Consider the following 24,168-nt stretch of genomic DNA (forward strand, 5'->3'; position numbering starts at 1 on the left):
CATGCTAAACAAGATATACAGATGGGTATGTGTATATTATACATATTGTTATGTACAGGATAAAAATGTATGGTAGTGCAAAACCAGTTTTTTTTTATTTCAATAGTACAAAGATGCCAGGTGAATAACAGTGAAGTAAAGTAAATGTACACAGATATTCCAGTGTATCAGTGTGATCAGCTGTTCAGTAAGGAAACAGGTGTGTGAATACTAATTCCAAGCTGTTTAAGCTCGAAGATTAGCTTGGACGGGCTGACTGTGTTAAATGATGAACTAAAGTCAATGAACAGCATCCTGACGTAAATGTTGTGGGTGTCCAGGTGATTCAGAGCAGAATGAAGTGCTGTGGAGATGGCGTACTCTGTTGACCGCTACGGCGATAAGCAAACTGGTGTTGATCCAGAGTGGGAGGTAGACATTCTTGGAGGTGGTGAGGACCAGTCTTTCGAAGCACTTTGACATGATAGGGGTGAGTGTGACTGGACAAAATTCACTGGGTGTCACTGCAGCAGAGTGCTTAGGCACAGGCACGATGGTAGCTGACTTAAAGCAGGTGGGTACAACTGCCTGAGCTACGGACAGGTTAAAGATGTCAGTGAAGACTCCAGTCAGTTGTTCTGCACAGGCTCTAAACACCCAGCCAGGGATGCCATTGGGGCCAGCTGCTTTACATGCATTGACCCTACTCAGAGTAGCACACACTTCCAAGGTGGAGCGAGTGAGTGGCTGCTCGTCTGGAAGTAGCTCAGCCTTGAGCATGGGCTCCATCCTCCCTTTTTCAAAACAAACGTAGGAGTGATTTAGCTCGTCTGGGAGTAAGGCTGAGCTGGTAGTAGGTGATGTGCTGGGTGATTTGTGGTCAGTGATGGCCTGGATCCCTTGCCACATGTGCCTTGGGTCAGCAGAGTTGAAGTGTTCCTCAATCTGCTGTTTGTGTTTGGCTTTGCATATTCCCCTCCTCAGGCCCTGGTATAGGTCTCCCTGTCACCGGACCTGAAGGCTGAGTTGCGTGCTTTAAGCAGAAGGCGAACCTCCTGGCTTCATCCAGGGCTTCTGGTTGGGGAACAAAATGATTGTTTTCTGTGTGGTCACCTGGTCCACACATCTGTTAATATGCTCTAAAAGAGAGTTGGTGTAGGTGTTAATGTTGGTGTCTGAGTCTATGGTGGCCTGGTTAGAGAATACACTCCAGTCAGTGTGTGAAAACTTCTGCTGGAGAGCAGCTTCAGCCTCATCCAGCCAGACTTTAACGGTCCTGACTGTGGGTTTCATAATGCTCTCTGTCACACTGCAAACATTGTTCAGGAATGGTTTCATGCTGCACTATGGTTTTAATCACCATGGCAACCACAGATAAAATAAAAAAAATAAATCAAAAAAACTAAAAATTAGAAACTTTCAGACCTTATACATGTAGAAATAAGGTTTTCTCCAAGAGAAAGTTTGCTTTAATAATGTGTCACTGAGCTCGATATCACTTCACTACAAACAGATTAAAGTTACAGTGATTTACTGTCCCACTCAGAATTTACCCGTTTATCACATAATGACATTTTAATTTTCATTTCAGTGTGGAGAATGTAGTAAATAAAAACAAATTCAAATGTTTATTAAACATAGCTAGCTGCCTTTTAAAACAGAAAATTAAAATAAAATGTACAAACTCTATATTTCTGGTTGGTTAGTCCTGTTTCTTGCTCTGGTCAGTTTGATCTCCTCAAGATGATTTTTCATCTTGAGGTCATAAAACGGTCAAGTGCATCAACATGAAACGTCAGAGCTGAAACGTGTCACTGACCAATCAGGTAGTGCTTACATCATGAATATTAATGAAGCACCCTCTGTCCTCCTACCTTTCAGAAATCTGATTAAATAGTGCTGATAAAGAGGTTTTCTGATGAAGTCATAGAGGATTCATTTCTTTATTTATTTCTATAAGAAAGAATAAAAAAATTCTAAATAAAATATGAATCTGATTGTATTTGTGTTTGATGAAGTTTTAAGGAGAAACAGTTTTGTTTGGTTTTATCTACACAGACATCAGCAGCTGAACTTTATACATTTTATTGATGTGATTAAATTCTGCAGTAAAACTCAGAGTAAAGTGTAAATGATCTTTTATTAATGTGATTTGTAATGACAAAGTTCCACAATCATGATGTCATAGAATCATAAACATAACAGACTGTAGGATTAAAAGCAGGAATTAAAAATATCTGTACATACACAAACACACACACACACACACATACACACACTCACACACACACACTCTCACACACTCTCATACACTCACACACACACATACACACACTCACACACATACACACACACACACATACACACACTCACACACACACACTCTCACACACTCTCATACACTCACACACACACATACACACACACACACATACACACACACACACACACACATACACACACACACACACACACACACACATACACACACTCACACACACACATACACACACTCACACACACACACTCTCACACACTCTCATACACACACACACACACACACACAAACACTCACACACTCACAAACACACACATGCTCACACATATGCTCACACACAAAAACACACACACACACACACATGCTCACACACAAACACACACACATGCTCACACACTCACACTCACATACACACACAAACACACACACATGCTCACACACACATAATCACACACTCACACACACAAACACACACATGCTCACACACTCACATACACACACACATGATCACACGCTCACTCACACACACTCACACAAACACACACATGCTCACACACATCCACACTCACACACTCACACACACATACACACACTCATTTACACATACATGGTTGCACAAACACGCTCACACACACAAACACGCACAAACGCTCACACACACACATGCTCACACAAACACAGAAGCGCTCACACAAAAACACACACACACTCAAACAGACATACACACTCTCATACACACACAAACACACACATGCTTGCACACACTCACACAAACACATACACACACACGCTCACACACACCCATGCACACTCACACACTCTCACACACACACACACACACACTCACACACTCTCACACACACACATGCTCGCCCACACACACATGCACACACTCACTCACACAGGTGCACACACACAAACACACAGCACTTTAAAGAGAATATATATTTGATATATTGATATATATATTTATTAAGTTTAAACAGAAAATGTAAAATATTTCTTTTTATTCTCAACATTTAATAGATGATTAAATTTATGAGGTGAAAATTCATTCAGTCTTAAATACAGGAGAGATGATCAGTGGTGCTGAATTTTTACCGCCATCATTTAAATAAGGACAGAAGAAAGGATAGAGTTTCACAGTGAAAGACTGACCAGTGAAAGAGTAGATATGAGATCTGGACTTCACATCATAAAAGGAGACCAGACCCTCCTCATAATCCACAAACACCCCCACCACCTCCACCTTCTCTCTCAGTGTGAGGGGGACAGGGGGATCAGCACGAGCACTGTACTGATTCTGATTCCTCAGCCACACAGTCCAGAATCCACTCTGAGGAGTCAGTGTAATCTCTCCATTCTTGTTAATGGACTCTTTGGCCACTCCAACAGTCCATTTAGTTTTCCCTCTGACCTGCACCTCATAATAAAATCTCCCTGAAGAGAAACTCTGCTTTCCCAGAACACAGACACACTGATCAAACCTCTGTGGTGTATCAGGGAGATCCTGTGGTGTGTCTCCACATGTCACTTGTTTTCCATCAGCAGACAGGATGAGTTTGGGATTTGCTGTATCAGGATCCAGAGTCACATCCACTGAGAGAGAGACACAGAGTGTGATATGAGTATGCAGGTAAAAATATTAAATCATCATCCAGTGGATCATATTCATTAGGATTTATAAGAGGATTTGTAGAAGATTTTTAAAAAGATTTAAAAATGAAAAAAAAATCTTGTGCTGTTTATCTGTGATTTATATTTGGCTGTAAACGTTCTAAAGTATCTTTAGGTGTGGGAAAGAGCACTGTTGATCAGTGGAGGCTGGTCATTATGGCAGCGTCTCAAAGTTTGGAAACGTTAACGCAGACTCATGGAATTAAACTCATCCCCGCGGAATGCTGCTCTGGTGAGGAGTGCACTACTGCAGGTGTGGAAGTAGTTGGATACACCAGTATCTTTTCCGCAGATAGAATGAATAGTGCGATTGTGGTTTTTTGGACAATGTAGAGAAAGTTAATGAAGTTGTGATAAATAATGAGTCTACTCGGGTAATGCCTTTGAGAGAGAGAGAGAGAGAGAGAGAGAGAGAGAGAGAGAGAGCGACAGATAGATAGATAGATAGATAGATAGATAGATAGATAGATAGATAGATAGATACTTTATTCATCCCAAAGGGAAATTCACAATTCTAGGACTTTGTTCCAGCCAAAAAAAAGAATCAAGATTTTAAATGTACCACCATTTATTCAGGATGATGTGATGAGGCATGGTAAAATCGTGTCCAAAATCAGGAAGATCCCCTTAGGTTGTAGATCACCGCAGCTGAAACATGTGGTATCGTTTAGGAGGCAGACACATGACACATGATCTTAAACAATGAAAACGAGGAGCTAAACCTGGCCATGAAATTTAAGGTAGACAGTTTTGATTATGTGATTTATGCTACCTCAGAGAACATGAAGTGTTTTGGTTGTGGACAAGAGGGACATGTGATTCATGCCTGTCCCAAGAAGGGTGATCTGGTAGTACCGCTGAAAGACGCGAAGCGAGGAGCAGACAAATTCAAATAAAGATGAAGAACAGAAACAGGTAGAAATTGATGCGGAGTCAAGTGCTGACACAGGAAATAGGGACATTACTGAAAATGGACAATCTAGTAAAGAAAGGTTAAATGATGTGGTGGATAAAGTTGGAGTAATAAGTACTGTGGAATATACTGAATGATGAATTTGAAACCGAGTGATTTTTTTTTACGTTCTTGTGGGCTATTTGTGTTTGGCTTGCTCAGGTCTGATCCTTATCTTTTCTTTTATGAGTGCACATGAATGTAAAAAGAGAATGATGCTTTTTGAACTAATAAAACAAAAGAGATATGATGTAATGATGGTGCAGGAAACACACAGTGACATTCAAAACGAGAGAGACTGGTTAATGGAATGGGATGGTGAAGCTATTTTGAGTCATAAAAACTCATCTAGTGGTGGCGTAGCTGTCCTTTTTTAAAAGCATTTTAAACCTTTATCATATGAGGTTGAACAGATTGTTGAAGGTCAACTGTTGAAGTCAGAGCAAACTTTCTAAATTTTAGCTTAGTTTTCTTTAATGTTTATGCCCCTGTTCACTGTCCAGACAGAGTTTGCTTCTTAAAGAAGTTAAATGACACTCTGGATTTTAATTGTACAGCAAATGACAAAATTGTTAGGAATCATAAGGAACCTCATGCACCATCTCAACATGAACTACTGAAGCTTAGTGCTGAACAGGACCTTTATGATATCTGGAGAATCTTGCATAACAATGGGAGACAATATACATGGGCACAGGCGAGAGAAACATGTATTACTGTGGCTAGGCTGGATAGAATTTATTGCTTTAAATTTAATGTTGTAAAGAAATGTGTAATTTTACCTGTAAGTTTTTCAGACCACTGTGTAGTTGAGTGCAGTGTTTATATTGCAAATATAAAACCGAAAAGTGCTTACTGGCACTTTAACGTGTCATTGTTGCAGGACATTTTGTAAAAGGAAACATGAATTTAGGTTACTCCAACAGTGGTGGGATTATGGTAAAATAGAGATACAGCAACTGTGCCGTCAGTACACTTTCCATGTTACTAGAGACATTTCCCTGGCAATGAGAGATCTAGAGAGTGAAATTGTGGAACTGCAAAATTCGGTAGCGTCTACAGAAAACTAAAGATATATTGAGCTGCTCAAAACTAAAAAGAGTAGTTTAGATGACTTGCTAGACTTGCTCTGTGGAACAGATGGATGGGCCGACCAAGTTTTTCTTTAGCTTGGAAAAAAGAATTGGCAAAATAGATATATTCACTCTTTATATTCAGCAACTGGAGAAGACATAAAAGAGCCCAAGGAAATTAGGAACAGAGCTGTTCTGTTCTTTTCGAATTTGTGTAAGACCAGAGGTCCAGAGGTGGATGAGCCAACTCATTTTATACAGGGTTTCCGAAAGTGTCAGATGATGTGAATTCTGAACTTCCGAGGCCCATTTCACTGGAAGAATTGCAGATTGCACTGCAGAGCATGGAATGCGGCAGGGCACCTGGAATCGATGGTCTCCTAGTTGACTTTTATAAGTCTTTTTGGTCGGTAATAAGGGATGATTTGCTTGCAGTTCTTAATGAAAACCTGACTGATGGGCTGTTGCCAGTGAGCTGCATAAGGGCAGTCATAACCTTTCTACCGAAAAAAGGAGATCTAAAAGATATAAAGAACTGTTTACCCATTTCTCTTCTGTGTTCCAATCTAAAAATGTTATCCAAAGTTTTGGCTATTAGGCTGAAGAAGGTGCTTGGTCAGATCATTCATCGTGATCAGACATATTGTGTGCCAAACAGATCTATTTTTGATAACATACATTTAATTCGAGACATCTTGGACATCTCAAAATTGCTGAATTTAAATACTGGACTTATCTCTATAGATCAGGAAAAAGCATTCGACCGGGTCAAGCACAACTATCTCTGGCACACGCTGGGGGAGATTCAGCTCAGGCTTTATTGCTATGATCAGGGTTTTGTATCAGGACATGGTAGTTTGTGTGCACCTTTTAAAGTTGAAAGAGGAATTAGACAAGGATGTGCCTTATCTGGAATGTTATATGTCTTGGTGATTGAACCTTTGCTTGGAAAAATCAGAAACGGCATTGAAGACTGGTCTATTCCCTACTCCAGGGAAAAAGTCATACTCTCAGCCTATGCTGATGATATTATTGTTTTAGTCAAAGATCAAAATGACATAATGGCGGTAAGGACAATAACTAGTGATTTTCGGGCTTATTTCTTCTGCCTGAGTTAATTGGGAAAAGAGTGGAGCATTGAAATGTGGTGAATGGTCTACAGATCCTCCCAAACTACCTGGAGGCCTGACCTGGAAAAAAGATGGAATAAAATATTTGGGTGTGTATATTGGAGATGATGTTATACTGCAAAAGAATTGGGAAGGTGTTTTAGAGAAATTTAAAGGAAGGTTAGAAAAATGGGAGTGGCTGCTACAGAATATAGAGGAAGAGTTACAGTTAATAATCTGGCTGCATCCATACTATGGCACCGATTGACCGTAGTTGATCCTCCTAGAGGACTTGTGGAAAAACTACAAACCATTATAGTGGATTTCTTCTGGAGCAGATTTCACTGGATAGCCCAGAGTGTACTCTTTCTTCCCAGGGAGCAGGGGGGACAAGGACTTATTCACCTGGCCAGCAGAAGAGTAGCTTCCAGACTTCTGTTTATACAGAGATATTTAACAGGACCAGTGGATCTTGTCTGGAGAAAAGTGGCTGATATCATGATAAGCCGTGAGAGTGGACTGAATATGAATTCTGAACTTTTTTCAATGGACTCTAGTAAGCTGCAAACTGACACACTGACTTGATTTTACAAAAGGGCTTTTTGACATCTGGAAGCTTTTTAAGAAACGGAGGCAAGGCACAACATCATTGTATTGGCTGCTGCAGGAACCCCTTGTTCATGGAGCAAGGCTGGAAGTGGCTTGTGAGACCACACCAGGTCTATCTCACACTATACTTGTCTGAGACACTAAAGCTACAGAGTTTAATGGACATTGGTGGGCCTGAACTAAGCAGTGTTCAAGTGGTGGCATCGTATTTGGGAGTTAAGTCTGAACGACACATTGGTAAAGTGTTAGATTTATTAAAGCAGAGATTAACAGCAGAACACCACACCTTATTGAAGGAGTATTACAATGGGAAAGTGACTTTTACTGCTTCAGATCCCTTTCGAAAAATTTTAATCACTCCTGATTTAAAAGGTCTAACTGGGTCTTTGTTGGATTTAGAAAGGCTAGAAAACTTGTGTGTTCAAGATGTTCATAGTAAAATGTTATATAAATGTTGTGTGAAGGTGTTAAATAAAACGAGCCTTAAGGGCCGAAAGGACACAGTATGGAGAGACAAACTGGGGCTGGAAGATGTTGTAAAACCATTATGGAACATTTTGTACAAACCACCTCTAGATAAATGTACAGGTGATCTCCAATGGAGAATATTACATGGCACAGTTGCTGTTAATGCTTTTGGTAATGTTATTAATCCTAATGTATCATATAAATGTCCTTTTTGTGAAGAGAAGGAAATGATTTTTCACTGCTTTTTGGAGTGTTCAAGATTGAAGGATCTATTTGGTGTTCTTAAACTAGCTTTTTTGAACTTTGGTGAGAAGTTCTCCTTTCAGAGCTTTATTTGTGGTCCACACTATAGAGCATCCCAAAGGGAAAAAAGTCAGTTGCCTAATTTTTTTAATTGGTCAGGCTAAAAGATCAATTTATATTACAAGACAAATAAAGATAGATGGCAGAGAAGGTCAAAAAGTAGAATTGGTTTTTAAAAATGTGGTGAAAAGTCGAGTGCTGATTGATTTTAAGTTCTACAAGTTGGTCAATGATGTTGAAAGTTTCTTAGGGCAGTGGGGTTATAATGAAGCTATTTGTACAGTAATTGATGGAATGTTGTTTTTTATCTCTGTTTTTGAATAGATGGTGGAATTGTAATAGATAATTTTGTGTGGAATTACTGAAATCAGGAATTGTGCTAAATTGTGAGCCTATAAAGTGAAGTTGCCTTTAAGATGGAATAAAGTCGACTTGAAAAACTAAAAAAAACCTCTCTCTCTCACACTCTCTCTCACACACTCTCTCTCTCTCTCACACTGTCTCTCTCACACACACACACAAACTCACACTAACTCACACACACACACACATCCAGACACACACACTCTCTCTCTCTCTCTCTCTCACACACACACAAACACATACACACACACTCACACAAACACACGCTCTCTCTCTCTCTCTCTCTCTCTCTCTCTCACACACACAAACACATACACACACACTCACACAAACACACGCTCTCTCTCTCTCTCTCTCTCTCTCTCTCACACACACACACACACACTCACACTCTCTCTCTCACACACACACACAAACTCACACTAACTCACACACACACATCCAGACACTCTCTCTCTCTCTCTCTCTCTCTCTCCCTCTCTCACACACACACACACACTCACTCACACAAACACACACTTAAACACACACTCACTCACAAACACATACTCTGACACACTCTCTCACACACACACTCACAAACACACGCTCACACACACTCACAAAACACACAAACACACACACACACTCACTCATTTATAAAAACTACTTTGGCAAAACTTCCATTGTATTCAATATATATTAGCTGCTATGTACAACCTCACATGTGTTACTAAACTTCATTCATATACCAATAGATATGGCCAGAGATTCTCTTTTGAGCCTGTTCAAAATTAATCATACCCTATTCCCAATCTCAGAAAAAATCCTTCTTTTGTAAAAGTGCATATGGTTTCACACTCCAGTGACTATAATCAATGTAATCAATTTAGGTGTAATCAATTAAGGCCTAATAATGTTAAATGGTAAAACCTGCTCTGTAAAGTATAATGAAGGGGGCAAAGCTTTCATTATTCTCAGTCACCATGGCCAAGAAGAAAGAACTCAGTCATGATCTTCGTATGCGTGTTGTCAATGCCCATAGTGGAGGCAAAGGCTACAAGGCAATTTCGAAAGAACTGGATGTCCCTGTATCAACCGTACAGAGTATCATGAAGAAGTTCGCGATGCAAACAACAACCCCTGTATCACCACCAACGCTCTAATAGACACCCTAAACCAAGCAGGGGAGACGGTATCAAGATCCACTGTTCAACGAATTCTGCATCGAGGTGATCTCCATGGACATCGACCCAGAAAGGCACCACTCCCAGAGACAGCGGGATGCACACCTGGCCTTTGTGAGGGGTCACCTAGATAGAGATCCGAACCATCCTCTGGTCAGATGAGACTAAACTGGAGCTGTTTGGACATATGGATGTGGCGTGATAAAGGAGAAGCCTTCAATCCTAAGAATACCATCCTATTGGTCAAGCATGGCGGTGGTCACATCATGATATGGGGATGCTTCTCTGCCAGTGGTACAGGTAACCTTGTTAAGATAGATGGTATCATGAAAAAGGAGGACTATGTCAAGATTCTTGATGAAAACATGGTGACGTCACCACACAAGCTCAACCTGCCAGAGAATTGGACCTACCAGCAGGATAATGACCCGAAGCATACGGCACGAGTGGTCAAGCAATGTTTCAGGGACAGCAACATAAATGTACTGGAGTGGCCAAGTCAGAGCCCTGACCTGAACCCAACTGAGAATTTGTGGAGAGAGTTTAAGATCTGGGTCAGGGCTAGGAAGCCTTCCAACCTCCAACAACTGGAGGCTTTTGTGAAGGAAGAGTGGGGAAACATTCCACTGCAGACCAGTAGAGAATCTTGTGGAGACCTACAAAAGCGTTTGCAGGCCGTCATTTAGAACAAAGGCTTTTCTACTTTTCTATTGATTATTGAAACATTGTAATATAAAAGTATGAATAATTCTGAACAGGGTGATTTTTGAATATTTGTTAAGAAAAACCCATGAAATATCATATTTCTTGAAATATCACATTTTGTTATTTCTTCAGTTGTTTGTCACATATTAAATATATGAAAGTATAAAACTCATTCATCACAGAAGACAACTCAAAAACACTATAAAATACCAAGGGTATGAATCATTTTGAGCACAACTGTACATGCGCGCACACACACACACACACACTTTCTCTCTCTCTCTCTCTTGTTTTTTACTTGCTGCATGAGTCTCTCTCTATCATTAGTGTGAACATGTGGAGGTTTTTACTAACTGAACTGCTCAGTGTCACAGCAGAGTAACTTTCACTTCCAGTTTAGAGTTATATTTATATTAGATTTATTTGCTCTGTGATGGACTGGTGTAACATCTGGATTGAATTCTCCTGCCCAGTGTTAGAGTTTTACTGATGATGAAAATAAAGACATGTTTATATTTTGGGACATAGAACTACTCAAATCTCTTGTGAATGATTATACACTGATAAATGTAAATGTAAGAGATTTCACACTCCATGAAAACAGTGTTGCTACAGTGCAGAGGCTTTTCTCCCATAGACAGCTCTCTGATCTTCATCTTCAAGACATTCAGTCTTCACCAGTAAAACTGGAGGCTTAATCCCAGTGTAGATGTTCAGAACTATTTATTGTTTAAACAATCACTCTAACAGGACACATCTGGATAACAAGAAACTCCTGTCAGTCACATGTTTCAATATTTTTGCTCATCCATAAATTGCATGCTCTGATCTATGTTGTTTACCATATAAACAAATCTACATAAATACCAGTAAATAAAAGCTGAAACTGTAAACTCTTCTCATTCATCTTTTGAGCTTAAACCCAAATTATTTATGTCTCAGTTTTAATTTATTTTTCTGATATAAGAACATCAGCTGCTTTTGGATTCTTAAATATATTTCAGATAATTATGATATAATATAATGATTGTTATTATGATATAATTATGATATTGTAACAGTTCCAACTGCAATTCCCTCTCAGCAGCACCAGAGGGAGCCAGAGATCTAACATTTTCAGGTCACAGTGTTACTTGTGGACATTAAAACCATAGAGATCTAAAAGGACAGACTGGGCATACTCACTACTTCCAGTGTCAGCTTTACCTCGTACGAATTGTTGCTACTGCACAAGAACCTAAACGTATAATATGACATTTCCTACTTGTTCATGTGATTAGACAAGATTAATGGGACTGAATCGAGAAAAATGTGGAAAATGTCATGCTGAACAAATGAAGAATGTGTGCACATATTTCTTGATTTCATATTTCTAAACATGGAATAACAAACAGTCAGAAAAGCTGAAAAAGTTTTCCATCACCAGATTAGCTAACTTAGCCACCTGATCTAGCCACCATGTCACTCAACACATGATGTGATTAACCAGAATAGTTTACTTTTTTAAAAGTACATATTTCTTTAATCATCATCATTTTTCTTTTTGACTTGTGGCACATTGTTTCATGTCTTATTAAAAAAATTTTAACATTGCTGATAGTAACTGGTGGTTTCCTACACAGCTTTTCCAAAAGAATTCCCATCATCTTTACTGCAATCTATCAGTCTAGTTACTTGCTACTTTATATATTCTATAGCCATTAAATAGTCCTCTGCCATATTTTCACAGTTAGGATTGTTTTAACCTGGGGCCTTGCTGCCTACTTCGACACCATCACACACACACACACACACACACACACACACACACACACAGTAAGGTTACTTGTTCTTACCTGCATACTGTTTCTTCTTTACAAACTCTGTGAAAACATGTAATAAAACAATAATGTATGTCTAAGAACGTTAGCTTAAACAAAACACAACATAATATATACACTAGCAGCTGAAGTATAAAACAATTAATTTAATCGATTTTTTTTATGGTGACTGATGGTCATCAAACTGTTGCATTTATTCTTTTGTGATGCTTTCTATACATGTATTGCAGCTTCTTTTGGTTATTGTTTGTTTTGGGTGTGAAATCTAATCTTTTGGGTGCCAAACTAAAACCTTCCACTTTCCCCCCTGATTAAGTCCATTGTTTTTCTGGCAGTGTGTTTTGAGTCACTGTCTTGTTGTATGTTGAAGTTCCTCCCAAAATGACTGGGTGAATTTCTCTGTAAACTGACAGACAGAATGTTTCTGTAAAGTTCTGAATTCATTCTGCTGCTACAGTCATGAGTTACATCATTAATAAAGATTAGTGAGCCTGTTGGAGAAGCAGCCATGCAAGCCCAAGCCATGATACAACCTCCACCATGTTTTGGATCATGAGCAGATCCTTTCTTCCTTTCCATCCCTTTGGTTCCCATTAATCTTGTTTCCAATTCCTTAAATGGCTCATTTCTGTAATTCTTTAACACATTTCTGCTCTTGAACAGTGGATTGTGATACTTTCTCCTCTGCTCTGTGGAGGTTGCTGATGATGTTACTGAATGTTTTGTTTTTTTCTTCACATTTCTCACGATGTTTCTGTCATCAGCTGGTGTTGATTTCTTTGGCCTGTTCCTTGTCTGGTCATTACACCAGTACACCAGCAGTTTCTTTCTTTTTCAGATGTTGTATTGGCTAAACCCAATGCTTCAGAGGTGAAACACTGAGCTCAGATCAAGAGAAAACATTCAGTACTGTGTTTAAACAATCAATCTAACAGGGCATCTTTGGGCAACAAGGAACACGTGTCAGTCTTGTTTCCATCATTTTATCACTTGAAAAGACATAGGTTCAGACAAAAGGTGCATTTTTCTGAGTTATTTAACAAATCTAGGTGTGTGTCAGGAAATAATAGAATTACACAACATAATTAAACAAAATAGAATTAATACATGCATTATGTTTACTTTTATTATAGTGGAGGGCAGTAATGAATTAAATTTTATTTATTTTATTTATTTATGTTTGTTTGTTTTTTTAGGATAAGAGTACTGCATGAATACTGTAATTTCCCATTACACACCAAACCATTAGTTACTAAATACTGAAATACTGACTGTGCTAATTTTGAACTTCTGAATTCTGAATCTGTAGAGCAGCAAGTTTTTAATCACTTGTCATTTGTTTAAACCTGATTCCCCAGGACACAGGAATGTCCATCACACCTTAGTTATTCTGTATGAGTTACCAAGTCAGACTGTCCTGCTATAGTACTTATTTTCTTCTGATGTGTTACACATTTTCATTTTTAAGAACTTTATGTGGGAAACAATTTACAAGCTACAGACCCTGTCTTTATATAATGGTATTTTTATAACATTTAGAGCTAGGATAAATGTAGTATTTTGTTACTTACATACATTTGAATACATGTACTTTTGTATGTTAACTCAAGTAGAAGTTCAAATGGATGACTTCTACTTTTACAAGACTAACATTGAAACTAGCGTATCTCTACTTTCACTAAAGTACAGGAGATGTGTCCTTTGCCTACCACTGGTTATTACTCAGATTAATTAATTTCCCCTCCCACTGACATTACTGTATTGTTCAGTGTTGTTAAAATAATGCCTGAATTATTTTTTCATGTGGATTTGATTTGTTTCAGTAGTGAATTGTTTGTAGCAGCATTTATTTATTTTTTACTACCACAACTGGAGTGTTACATCTGCATTTAGTGTCCCTGGATAATGACAATGGCTATAGATATAGACGTGGGTTTTAGTTATAATGCAAATCGATCTGTTCATTTAGATCAGTTAGCATCAGGTAGTTCAACACTAAACACATCTGTAAAGATATTCTCTTAGAGTCTTTTATTTGTATTTATTTCTGCCCCACACACACACCAATCTGGAAAATTTCAGTTAACAGTCTCAATCCTTTTACAAACACCTTTTGTGCAAAACCTACATCACTACAGCAGCATAAACAACCTAACAAACTTCCCAGATACCTTTGTGATTACATTTATTCAGGGTGAACACATCTATAAAGTGGGGCTGCAACAATTAGTCGACATAATCGATTACGTTTAGTGTCGACGCGTCGTGTATTATAAAACCCTGCTGTATGACAAGATAACACACTGTGGGGTACATTTTATTTCTACCCCCAATACACTATAGGAAGCGCACTAAAGGAGGTTTTGCACCCTGCCGAAGAACAAGAGCGCATGAAATATACAGACAGACGAAGAAGGCAAAAAACTGAGACCAAAAGGTTCTAAAGAATGAGAACATTTCACGGAAAACAAAACGACGAAACACATTAAATACAAACTCTGTGAAGTTAAACTGTCATATCATGGCAGCACTACAGTGATGCATAAACATCTCAAGCGCAAGCACCCGGGAGCTGTGGTGTCATGTACCTCAGATGGGTAAGTTCGCCAGTTGACTTTATAACTTATAGCGCTTTTATTTTCAAATGCGTTAGTTTATAAAAAGAAAATATATTTGTCATAGGCGTAGCTGACTTTGACATGTCCAGTTAACACTTGCTCGTGTTAATACTCGCGTAGCTCCTACCCTGTTCTCTCCTCCTCATACACACACCTCCGCAGCGCACACACTGGGGGATGGGCAGCAACTCTTAAAGGGCAACATAGATACATAATGTGGTATAGAACATAGTATTGGCCGTTACAACTTACTATCCATTAGTTCGTCTGTGGTTTGGAGCATATCATGAGGAAGCCATTACACCAGCTAGGAGAACTTCAGAAGGGACTGTTTATAAAATGAAACAGTTATTTGTCATCAGTGAATTATAGGCAAAAAATAAATAAAATAAAATAAAATAAAGGTTTGACTAACAGGGTATGGTGGTAAACTTATTGCAGCATTCCACTGTATTGCATAGATGTGTATAACATTTGAGTACTGAACAAGCCAAATACGAGTCTTCCTGATCACACACACACACACACACACACACACACACTTGCCCTCTGATCCTCTGTGACACCGCGGTCTGCGGATTGAAGAACGCGCTGAAAGACGGGGAGGAGCCGAAGAGCCGCCGTTTTCATATGAAACTTAAAGGGGACTGAGGAGATCACCAATTAGGGTACAGTTTATGGAGAATCGCAGTAAAACGTAATGTCAACTAGTTAATTTGTGATTTGGAGCATATTAATAATTCATTTGTAAGATATATAATCAATAGAAAGTTAGTAATAATTAGTATTTGGTGTTACACTGTGAGAAAACATGAAATAACCTTTATCTTTTGTTCTCTATATTTTAGTAGTGTTAAGCAAAGGCGCGTGGATGAGTTTGTCATGAGGAGAGCCTCATGCACCCCTCAAATGGCTAAAGTCTTGAAAGAGAGCATCCTTAACATGATAGTCAAGGACATGAGGCCAATATCCATGGTTGAGGATGAGGGCTTCAAGCTGACGATAAAGACATTCCATCCAGTGTTTATAAACTATTATTCAGTTATTTGGGATGGAAAATGTTTTTGTTTACATTTGAAGCTGTGTTTGAAAATTAGAACTTCAAGACAACGCAGCAAGATTTCAAAAAGGATGCACCTTTTTACTTTTATGGACAGGACTGTCATTTTAAGCAAAGCAATTCTTTGGTTTTTGTTAACCTTATAGAATCCATGCAAGTCAGGGTAACTGCTGCTATTTAGACTGCACATTGTCTTTTTGTTTAAAGACAACTTGCACTGTAATTTTGTTTTTTTTGTAATTTTGTTTTATTATTTAATTATTTTTATGATCACAATTTGTTAAAAATAAATTTATGCTACAAATACATGTTTCATGGGTCAATTTTTCAATTTCCTTTGAGAACATATTTTGTCAGAGGCTGACAACAGGATGACTTATACTGATGTGTAGCCTTGAGCAAATGAGGTAAAACTGAAGCCTGAAATAGATGCTGCCAAAATAATCGTGACTAATCGGAAAAAAAAGAAAGAAAAAAGAAAGAAAGAAAGAAAGAAAGAAAGAAAAAAAATCGATAGATTAGTCGACAACCAAAACCATCATTAGTTGCAGCCCTACTATAAAGACACCTCACACTGTTCAAATATTTTAATTATCTGTCTGTCTGTCTGGTGTTTGTTGAATGTTCCTTAGATGTTCTTTCTATAGGTTGCTCAGTTACATAAATGTATGATTTTAAAAGCAGGACATTTTCATTCTCACCTGCATACTGATCCTTCTTCTGTATCTCTGAGGATGAAACAGATTTGATGCATTTGATTTAAACAAATTTGTTTTGAATATTTTAAACTATATAAACAAATGTATAAAATGCTAGCTCACATAGTTCATGACTTTAATCAAAGTAAGTTATAATAGCTGTAAAGTATCAATTTAAATTATAGTGGTAAACTGTAGTCAGCATTCACACTCAACAAAACCTGTTTTTAAGGGGGACAAATGTTGCTGCTGCGTTGTTTAAGTTCATATGAAAAGGAGTGATTATATAAACTTGCCAAGACGTTTTGTGCATTAGCAAAGGTCATACATTTAAAAATTATAATTTCATTGCACTAGTATTAGCTGTCACATATTACCTCACCTGTCAGAGCCACTAATTACAGTGAGGTAAAGGTGCAGATCATCCACCAACAGATTTCTTATAATGACAGACACTCCTGGTGAAGTCTCAGCATTAAAAACAGAAGTATAACATGCAGTGCTGACAGACAGAAACTCATGCTCTCACCTCACAGTGCTTCAGACACTGTATAAAATAGCACATAAGTTCAGGTATAATTACCATCTTTCAGCCTCTGTATCTGCCTCTCTGAAACAGACAATATTAAAATGTTAATATTACAGTTATTAGTCAGCTATAGTTAAAGAACTGACAGCAGAAATGTGGTGTCTAAGACATTTTACTTACCTGAATGCAATATTATTCTACTTGCATACAGTGGAAGTATTTGCCCCCTTACTGAGTCCTCTGCTTTTGCATGTCACATGTAATAGTTTCATATCATCAAAAAAAGATTTGCCAAATGTTAACCAACTTTAATAAAATTAAATTATTCTTTTCAATTTATTTTTTGAGAGGATTTGATCTGTTTCTCTGTTCAGTTTAGTATTTTTTCAGTTCAGGACATTTTGTGTCCTCTAGTGGATCATCTGGCATTACAATGTAAATTGTTGATTGTAATTTTCTGCCAATAAAATGGAAACAAAAAGTCTATACTTTTATAGATGTTTATAGATGTTCTTTCTATAGATTGCTCAGTTACATAATAGGTATGATTTTAAATGGACAAAAATGTCATTCTCACCTGCGGACTGCTTCTGCATCTCTAAGGATAAAACAGATTTAATGAAACACATTTGATTTGAACAAATTCGTCTTATTTTGTGTACATTTTATATTAGCACTGTAAGAATGACAACACAAAGATTGCAGTTATGAAATGTAATTTTCCATTAATATATATTTGGTCATATACTGTTATATATTTAGTTAAGCATTATGATTATGTACACTCTAAACAAATCTCTTCTCAATTAACCTTGCTTAACCAAAACATCATATTTCACTGGCATCAGTATGAAATATAGACTGAACAGGCGTAGCTATAATTGAGTGAACTTTAAAACTAAGTGATCATTCAAACTGAAAAAGACTTTTATTGTTTAAATAAACCTAATAAATTACATTACTCTTTGATCAGCTTGACCTGGAGGAACAGAAGTACAATGCATGCACTGTATGCACACCAAACAGCAAAGAAAGGCAAGCATTACAAACTACACTCTAATAAAGTAATAAAATGTTCTTGTTAACTAAGCAAAAATTGTTTGTGGTCACTTGAGGTTATTTGTTTGCTTACAGAATTTAGTAAGGATCACACAGCTGCTTTTTTTGACCCTGATAAATGATAAAACATAAAACTGAGGATGGTCTACTTTCCTTTTCCCATAACCTTTCTTTTCTCTCATGCACTACCTACTACATCATTACATAAAGTGCAACTTATAATGACACAGTCAACATTTACACTCAAAAAAAATATTTTTAAGGGTGAAAATATTGCTGCTGCCCACGATTTACATCCAGTTCGGCAGTAACTTGGCAAGTAACCTTAACCTGCCAAGATATTTTGAGTGTTAGCAAAGGACTGCCTTGATTTTTGCTGTCACTTTGTTTGCTCTTCTGCTGGTTGTAATACCAGAACTGTGTTCATATATGCATAGCTTTGCAGCTCATTGTCCTTATAATGTCTGGTGCTGCTACACTACTGTTACAGCAGTCACATATTACCTCACCTGTCAGAGCCACTAATTAGACTTAGGTAAAGGTGCAGATCATCCACCAACAGATTTCTTATAACCACAGACACTCCTGGTGAAGTCTCAGCATTACTCTGTTACACTGTGTCACTCAGAGGCACTGTATAAAGTTCAGGTATAATTACAAAATAATGTAATCCACTTACTCCCTTACTGAGTCCTGTAGAAACACCCTCAAAAGTGAAGCTATGTATTATTACCATTTGATGGCATCAAAATAATTTATTTGGCTGGCATGTGGGCTTCGTACATAAAAATCTGTATCAGGCCAGAGCTCTATTAAAAATGCATACATAAGGACTGACCATTCAGTTCTGTGCTCTTGTAAGAATAGATACCATTAGTATACATCATGTAACTGGTTATAGTGAGCACAGTTTAAATGTAACACATTGTTTGCTTTTACACTAAAATTCTTTTTATTGTATTACTGATCTATTTATTTTCTTTGGGTTTTTATTGTACTATTCAATGGTTGAAGACTTCTATTTCAAAATTAGCTTTTGGCACTGTCCTAATACTGTTTTGAAGTGATGGCACGCCTCTCCCCAGTTATATTATTTTATACAGGCTTCAGTTGTATGTTTTACGTTTGGATGGATTAGAAATTTGAAGATATATCGTGTGGGCTAGTGTGTATGTGTTAGCATGGCTCTGAGTTGTTAGACATCTAACACATGCTAAATCATGCAGGAATGTCCTGTCATGAAATGCCCACAAGTGATTTATCAGCTTTATTGATGTTAATACACAGATGGTGGCCAGTCCATGTTGGGAGTGACTGTTAATAAACCTGCTCTGGTGAATGGAAATACCAAGTGTCCTGGTCTTTCTTATACACAATGCAGAAGACAGTAACAGCAGGCAAAAACAGACCAGTTACACTCACAGAAGGCAGGTGAATACTTTTTTGTCCTATCCTGTGGCATCTCCCTATTACAGCACATACTTATTGATTTTATGAAGCCCATATTACTGCCAGACAAATCAATGTAATGACCCCAAACTAAAGTGTTTAGCAAATATATATTTATGACAGTATTATGAAGCACCATGTGTCCCTTCTACAGCTTTCTCCAAGTGTCAAGAATTTTCAGTTTGAAATAATTCAGTTCTCTGATTTCTCAGTCAGTCAACTCATTATAATAATTAATCATTGTTCATCTATTAATCTATTAATAGATGTACAATTAATCATTGTACATCTTCCATGTAAAGACAAATTTGCGTAGAAATTTCCAATATTATTCTAGACATTTTCACAGAAGCTTATCATAAATTTCATATACTGTAGCATGGCTTTATAAAATATTTGTGCTATGCTTATGAATGTATTTAAAAGCACTATGCAGATTGCCTTCAAATAGATTTTTTTATTACTAAAGGGTTTTTTTAGTAACATAAAATAAAAACATCAATGGAAATGTATTCCAGTTTCTTGTAATACTGTTCTGATATGTACAATAACCTGGTGGTACAAGTGTAGATAGATAGATAGATAGATAGATAGATAGATAGATAGATAGATAGATAGATAGATAGATAGATAGATAGATAGATAGATAGATAGATAGATAGATAGATAGATAGATAGATACTTAATTGATCTCAGACAAAATACTAACACTACTTAAACAAAGTAACACTTTGTTGAAGCATATTTTGCTTTTATTATTCCCATACTGGGGGTAAAAGTCTACTGGTGTGGTACATCCTGACTCTGTAATACTCTTTCACTCTCAGCATTCTAGATCCATCAAGTCTCCATGGGCATCTCCTGTGCACAGCCCACATTAGGTTATTTTAGCTGATTCAGGTCTAGGCTCTGTCTAGGTCATTCAAAAACACTGATCTATTTTTAAACCATTTCTTTGCTGATTTTGATGTGTTCTTTGGGTCATTGTAATGCTGAAAGCTAAAATTCCTTTTTAACTTCATCTAGCACTTCTGGCTGAAGACAAGCAGCCCTTATTCTGCTGTCATTGGTATGGTGGTCTTTTGGTGATGTTCTTCTTTTGAGGGATTCTGTCAGCTGCTGTACCCCATAGCCAAGACATCTCTTCTCATTAAAACTTGTTAAGTCAAAACACCAGCTTTGAAATATAACATGAATCAGAAGATCTATCTAAGATATAAAGATACACTGGGCTGTGTACAGATACAGACAGCTGTTTGTATAATCTGAATTGTAACTTAATCCTATGGTGTTATTAAATAAAGTTGTTTAAATTTACCTTTCCTGTGACAAACAACTGCAGTTACTATCAATCCAACAGCAATAAGACATGCTAAGACTGAAATCCCGACATTCCACTTCCAAGCGTGAAAGACTTTACCTAAAATGAAACCACATTTACCACATCACAAATATTTTAAAGAAACCGTTCAATTAATTTATAGGTATAAACCATACTTTTACACAGAACAGTGTTGCAGTATTAACAATAGATAAAAATAAAAAATTACGACCAAGTTCAGATGTGTTCATCAAGCACGTGTTATTATTAATTACCTATAACAAAGTATAAATGTTTTATAATTATAGACACTTACTATTGATGATAACTTCTGTCTCCATCATGTGATGTTTTTGCTGAAGTCTGCAGTAAAACCTGTTGGAGTCGCTATAATCATAAACAGTGATGCAGCGTTTAACACTGAAGCCCTCAGTGTCTCTGTGTATCTGTGTATCTTCAGCAGGCAGAGTGACTCCTTCTCTGTCCAGCCACAGAACCTCAGGTTCAGGTTTCCAGCCTCTGGACTCACACACTAGATTAATCCCTCCTGAGTTATCATAACTCTCCATCCTGATCACTGGGTTGCTTCCCTGAGCTACAAACAATAAAGAAAAGAATTAATAAAAGCTTTTAATGATACAAACAAACAGAAATTAATATCAATTAGAAAATAAACATCAAAATTAATAAAACATAATCTTCCAAATAGAGGTTCATTAACACTAAATACTAAAAACAAGAAAAGGCAAAAATTAGTTTTATACTGATCAACTTCTTTTAGCATTTTGTTAAACATCATAGAAGAACCATAACAATATTTGTTGTATAGTAAATTATACATTTTACTTATAATCAACTATGGCAGTCATTTCAGGGAAGTGATTTTTAGGCAAACAAACAACTGACTGAAATAAAAACACTTATTAACATTTATTGCCAGTTCTTCTAGCTGATTCTTTGTGAAAAAATAATGTGCATGAAAGATCTCTTGTAAAATCTGCAGGAACTGTGTGATGCAAACATCAATATAATTGAGAATCTCATGGGAATGTTTTCAACATCTTGGGGAATCCATGACATAAAGAATTCTGACTGTTTGGAGAGAAGATGGCAGCCAGTATTTGTATCCTAATAAAGTCCTCAGTGAGTGTATGTCTGAGTGTCTCCTGTGTTGTGGATCATTCAGTCAGAAAGTGAACTGCCACTCTAATGCCTCTTCAGATGCTACAGATTTAAAAAGGTTTATTTTTGTATGCACAAACAGATAAATAATATTAATAGAAAAGAACATTTATGTAGTATAACTTTTACTGTATAAACATTCAGTGCAGAAATAGATCTTACCCTCGACAATGACATCCACAGTGATGTCATCATACCATGATTTGTCCTCAACAAGACACTTATATTCTCCCTCATCAGAGACTCGGAGAGCTGAGAGTTTGAGTGAAGCGTTGCCTTTCTGTAGCTCCTCTTTGAACAGTGATGTTCTTCCTCTATAGGACTGAGCCTGACCTTCATTTCTGTCTTTATGATCCTTATAGAGATGCACTAATGAGTCTTCTACATTTAGTTTGAACCACTCCACTGTCATGTCCACAGCACTGGTGTTGGGTTTGATAAAACATGGCAGAACCAGATCTTCACGAGTGACAGCAACAAGAGGTTCTTCTGGACCAACCAACTGTAAATGCTCTGTATTGTGGGGAAAAAAGACCAGAAAGATTGTCTATATAAAATGTTTATATATTAAAAAATCTAATATTTGTATTAAAAACATTTAAGGGCACGATAAAGGAATACAGGTCATTCACGGCCAACATTAAAGTTGAAAACGTTACTAGTCACACTTTTCTGGTGGGTGAATGCTGTTGGTAATATTCATTTATTTATATAAACAACACAATTCACTTACCCTTAGCAAGCTAGATGAGTAATATGTGTTTTGGTGCCAAAATAAAAGTTAAAAAAGGAGAAGCTATTATGTATGAATAAACCTGGCATTGTGCATGTTTCAGCTTCTTTATGACAACAAAGCATTTACACATGATACTTGTATTACCACTTCAGAAATGGGAAGTAGGGTAACTATATACTACTTGAAGGCAGCTTTTTATCATGTGTCCTGTTTCTGTTTTCTTATAAACAGTGTATGCTGTGTTTTCAGCTTATTGCAGTGTTTCTGATGTTTTATCAGAATGTTTCTACATGCAGTCGATGTGTGCAGTATGCAGAAGAATATGCAGCTGCTGTTTCTGAGCCTCTGTGGGCATGCTGCCGGTTTAATGTATATGTTTCATGCTTTTCCAGCATTTTGTCCACGATCATTTTCACAAATAGGAATTTATATTTATATATAGACATTTTTTAAGTTGCCCTGAGTCACTCCAGAAATCAGTTTTCTCAAAAACAAACTCCACTAAACGTACAACTCGGAGGGCACAAAAAATCACTTTATTGATAAACTAAGCTTATAATTCACACTGAATAGCCACACACACACACACACACACACACAGTTTTCATACCTGATCGAGATTCGATAAAGCTGAAAAGAATCAGAGTCACACACGAAAGCATAATCCCTGAAAGACAGTTTATCATCAATGCTTCAGTCTTTTTCACAAGATTAATAATACTTTACGAATTACACTAGGTGAAGAATTTAACCTAGATCACACATCAATTATACCAAAAACTCAAAATACTCACTCATTTTTCCGTTTATATCTTTCTTTGTAAGACGACGGTAAAAGCCTCTTTGTTTAAGTCAACACTTTCAGTTTCATTGTGTAATCTGTTCTTTAGTCACCTGTTTTTCTACAGAAGCTTCCTTATCCTCGCTGCAATTATTAACTTTACTTCACATTGCAATGGTCCAAATGAATTGTACTTTATGCATTTTTTCTTACTTGTCCAAGTCAGTACAAAT

The 24,168-nt window shown here is 37.2% G+C and overlaps 1 protein-coding gene across 1 annotated transcript; it reads right to left on the bottom strand.

Moving 5' to 3' along the window:
• Positions 1-2,097: 2,097 nt before the first annotated feature.
• On the bottom strand, positions 2,098-24,049 carry LOC131355599 (butyrophilin subfamily 1 member A1-like). Its single transcript, XM_058393991.1, has 10 exons — positions 23,949-24,049; positions 23,765-23,821; positions 22,581-22,931; positions 21,553-21,831; positions 21,234-21,335; positions 17,985-18,005; positions 17,462-17,488; positions 16,882-16,908; positions 12,518-12,544; positions 2,098-3,856 (listed from the first exon to the last, which is right to left on the bottom strand). Exons 1-10 carry the CDS (start codon positions 23,950-23,952, stop codon positions 3,309-3,311), a joined length of 1,443 nt encoding a protein of 480 aa, XP_058249974.1. The 5' UTR covers positions 23,953-24,049; the 3' UTR covers positions 2,098-3,308.
• Positions 24,050-24,168: the final 119 nt, after the last annotated feature.

This window comes from Hemibagrus wyckioides, linkage group LG07, assembly GCF_019097595.1.
Source record: "Hemibagrus wyckioides isolate EC202008001 linkage group LG07, SWU_Hwy_1.0, whole genome shotgun sequence".
Lineage (NCBI taxonomy): Eukaryota > Metazoa > Chordata > Actinopteri > Siluriformes > Bagridae > Hemibagrus > Hemibagrus wyckioides.

Coding starts and splice junctions, on each gene's coding strand:
- LOC131355599 (XM_058393991.1), bottom strand. Junction 22,932..23,764: donor CTTTATCGAATCTCGATCAG/GTATGAAAACTG, acceptor CCCACAATACAG/AGCATTTACAGTTGGTTGGT. Junction 16,909..17,461: donor GATACAGAGGCTGAAAGATG/GTAATTATACCT, acceptor TTTCATCCTCAG/AGATACAGAAGAAGGATCAG.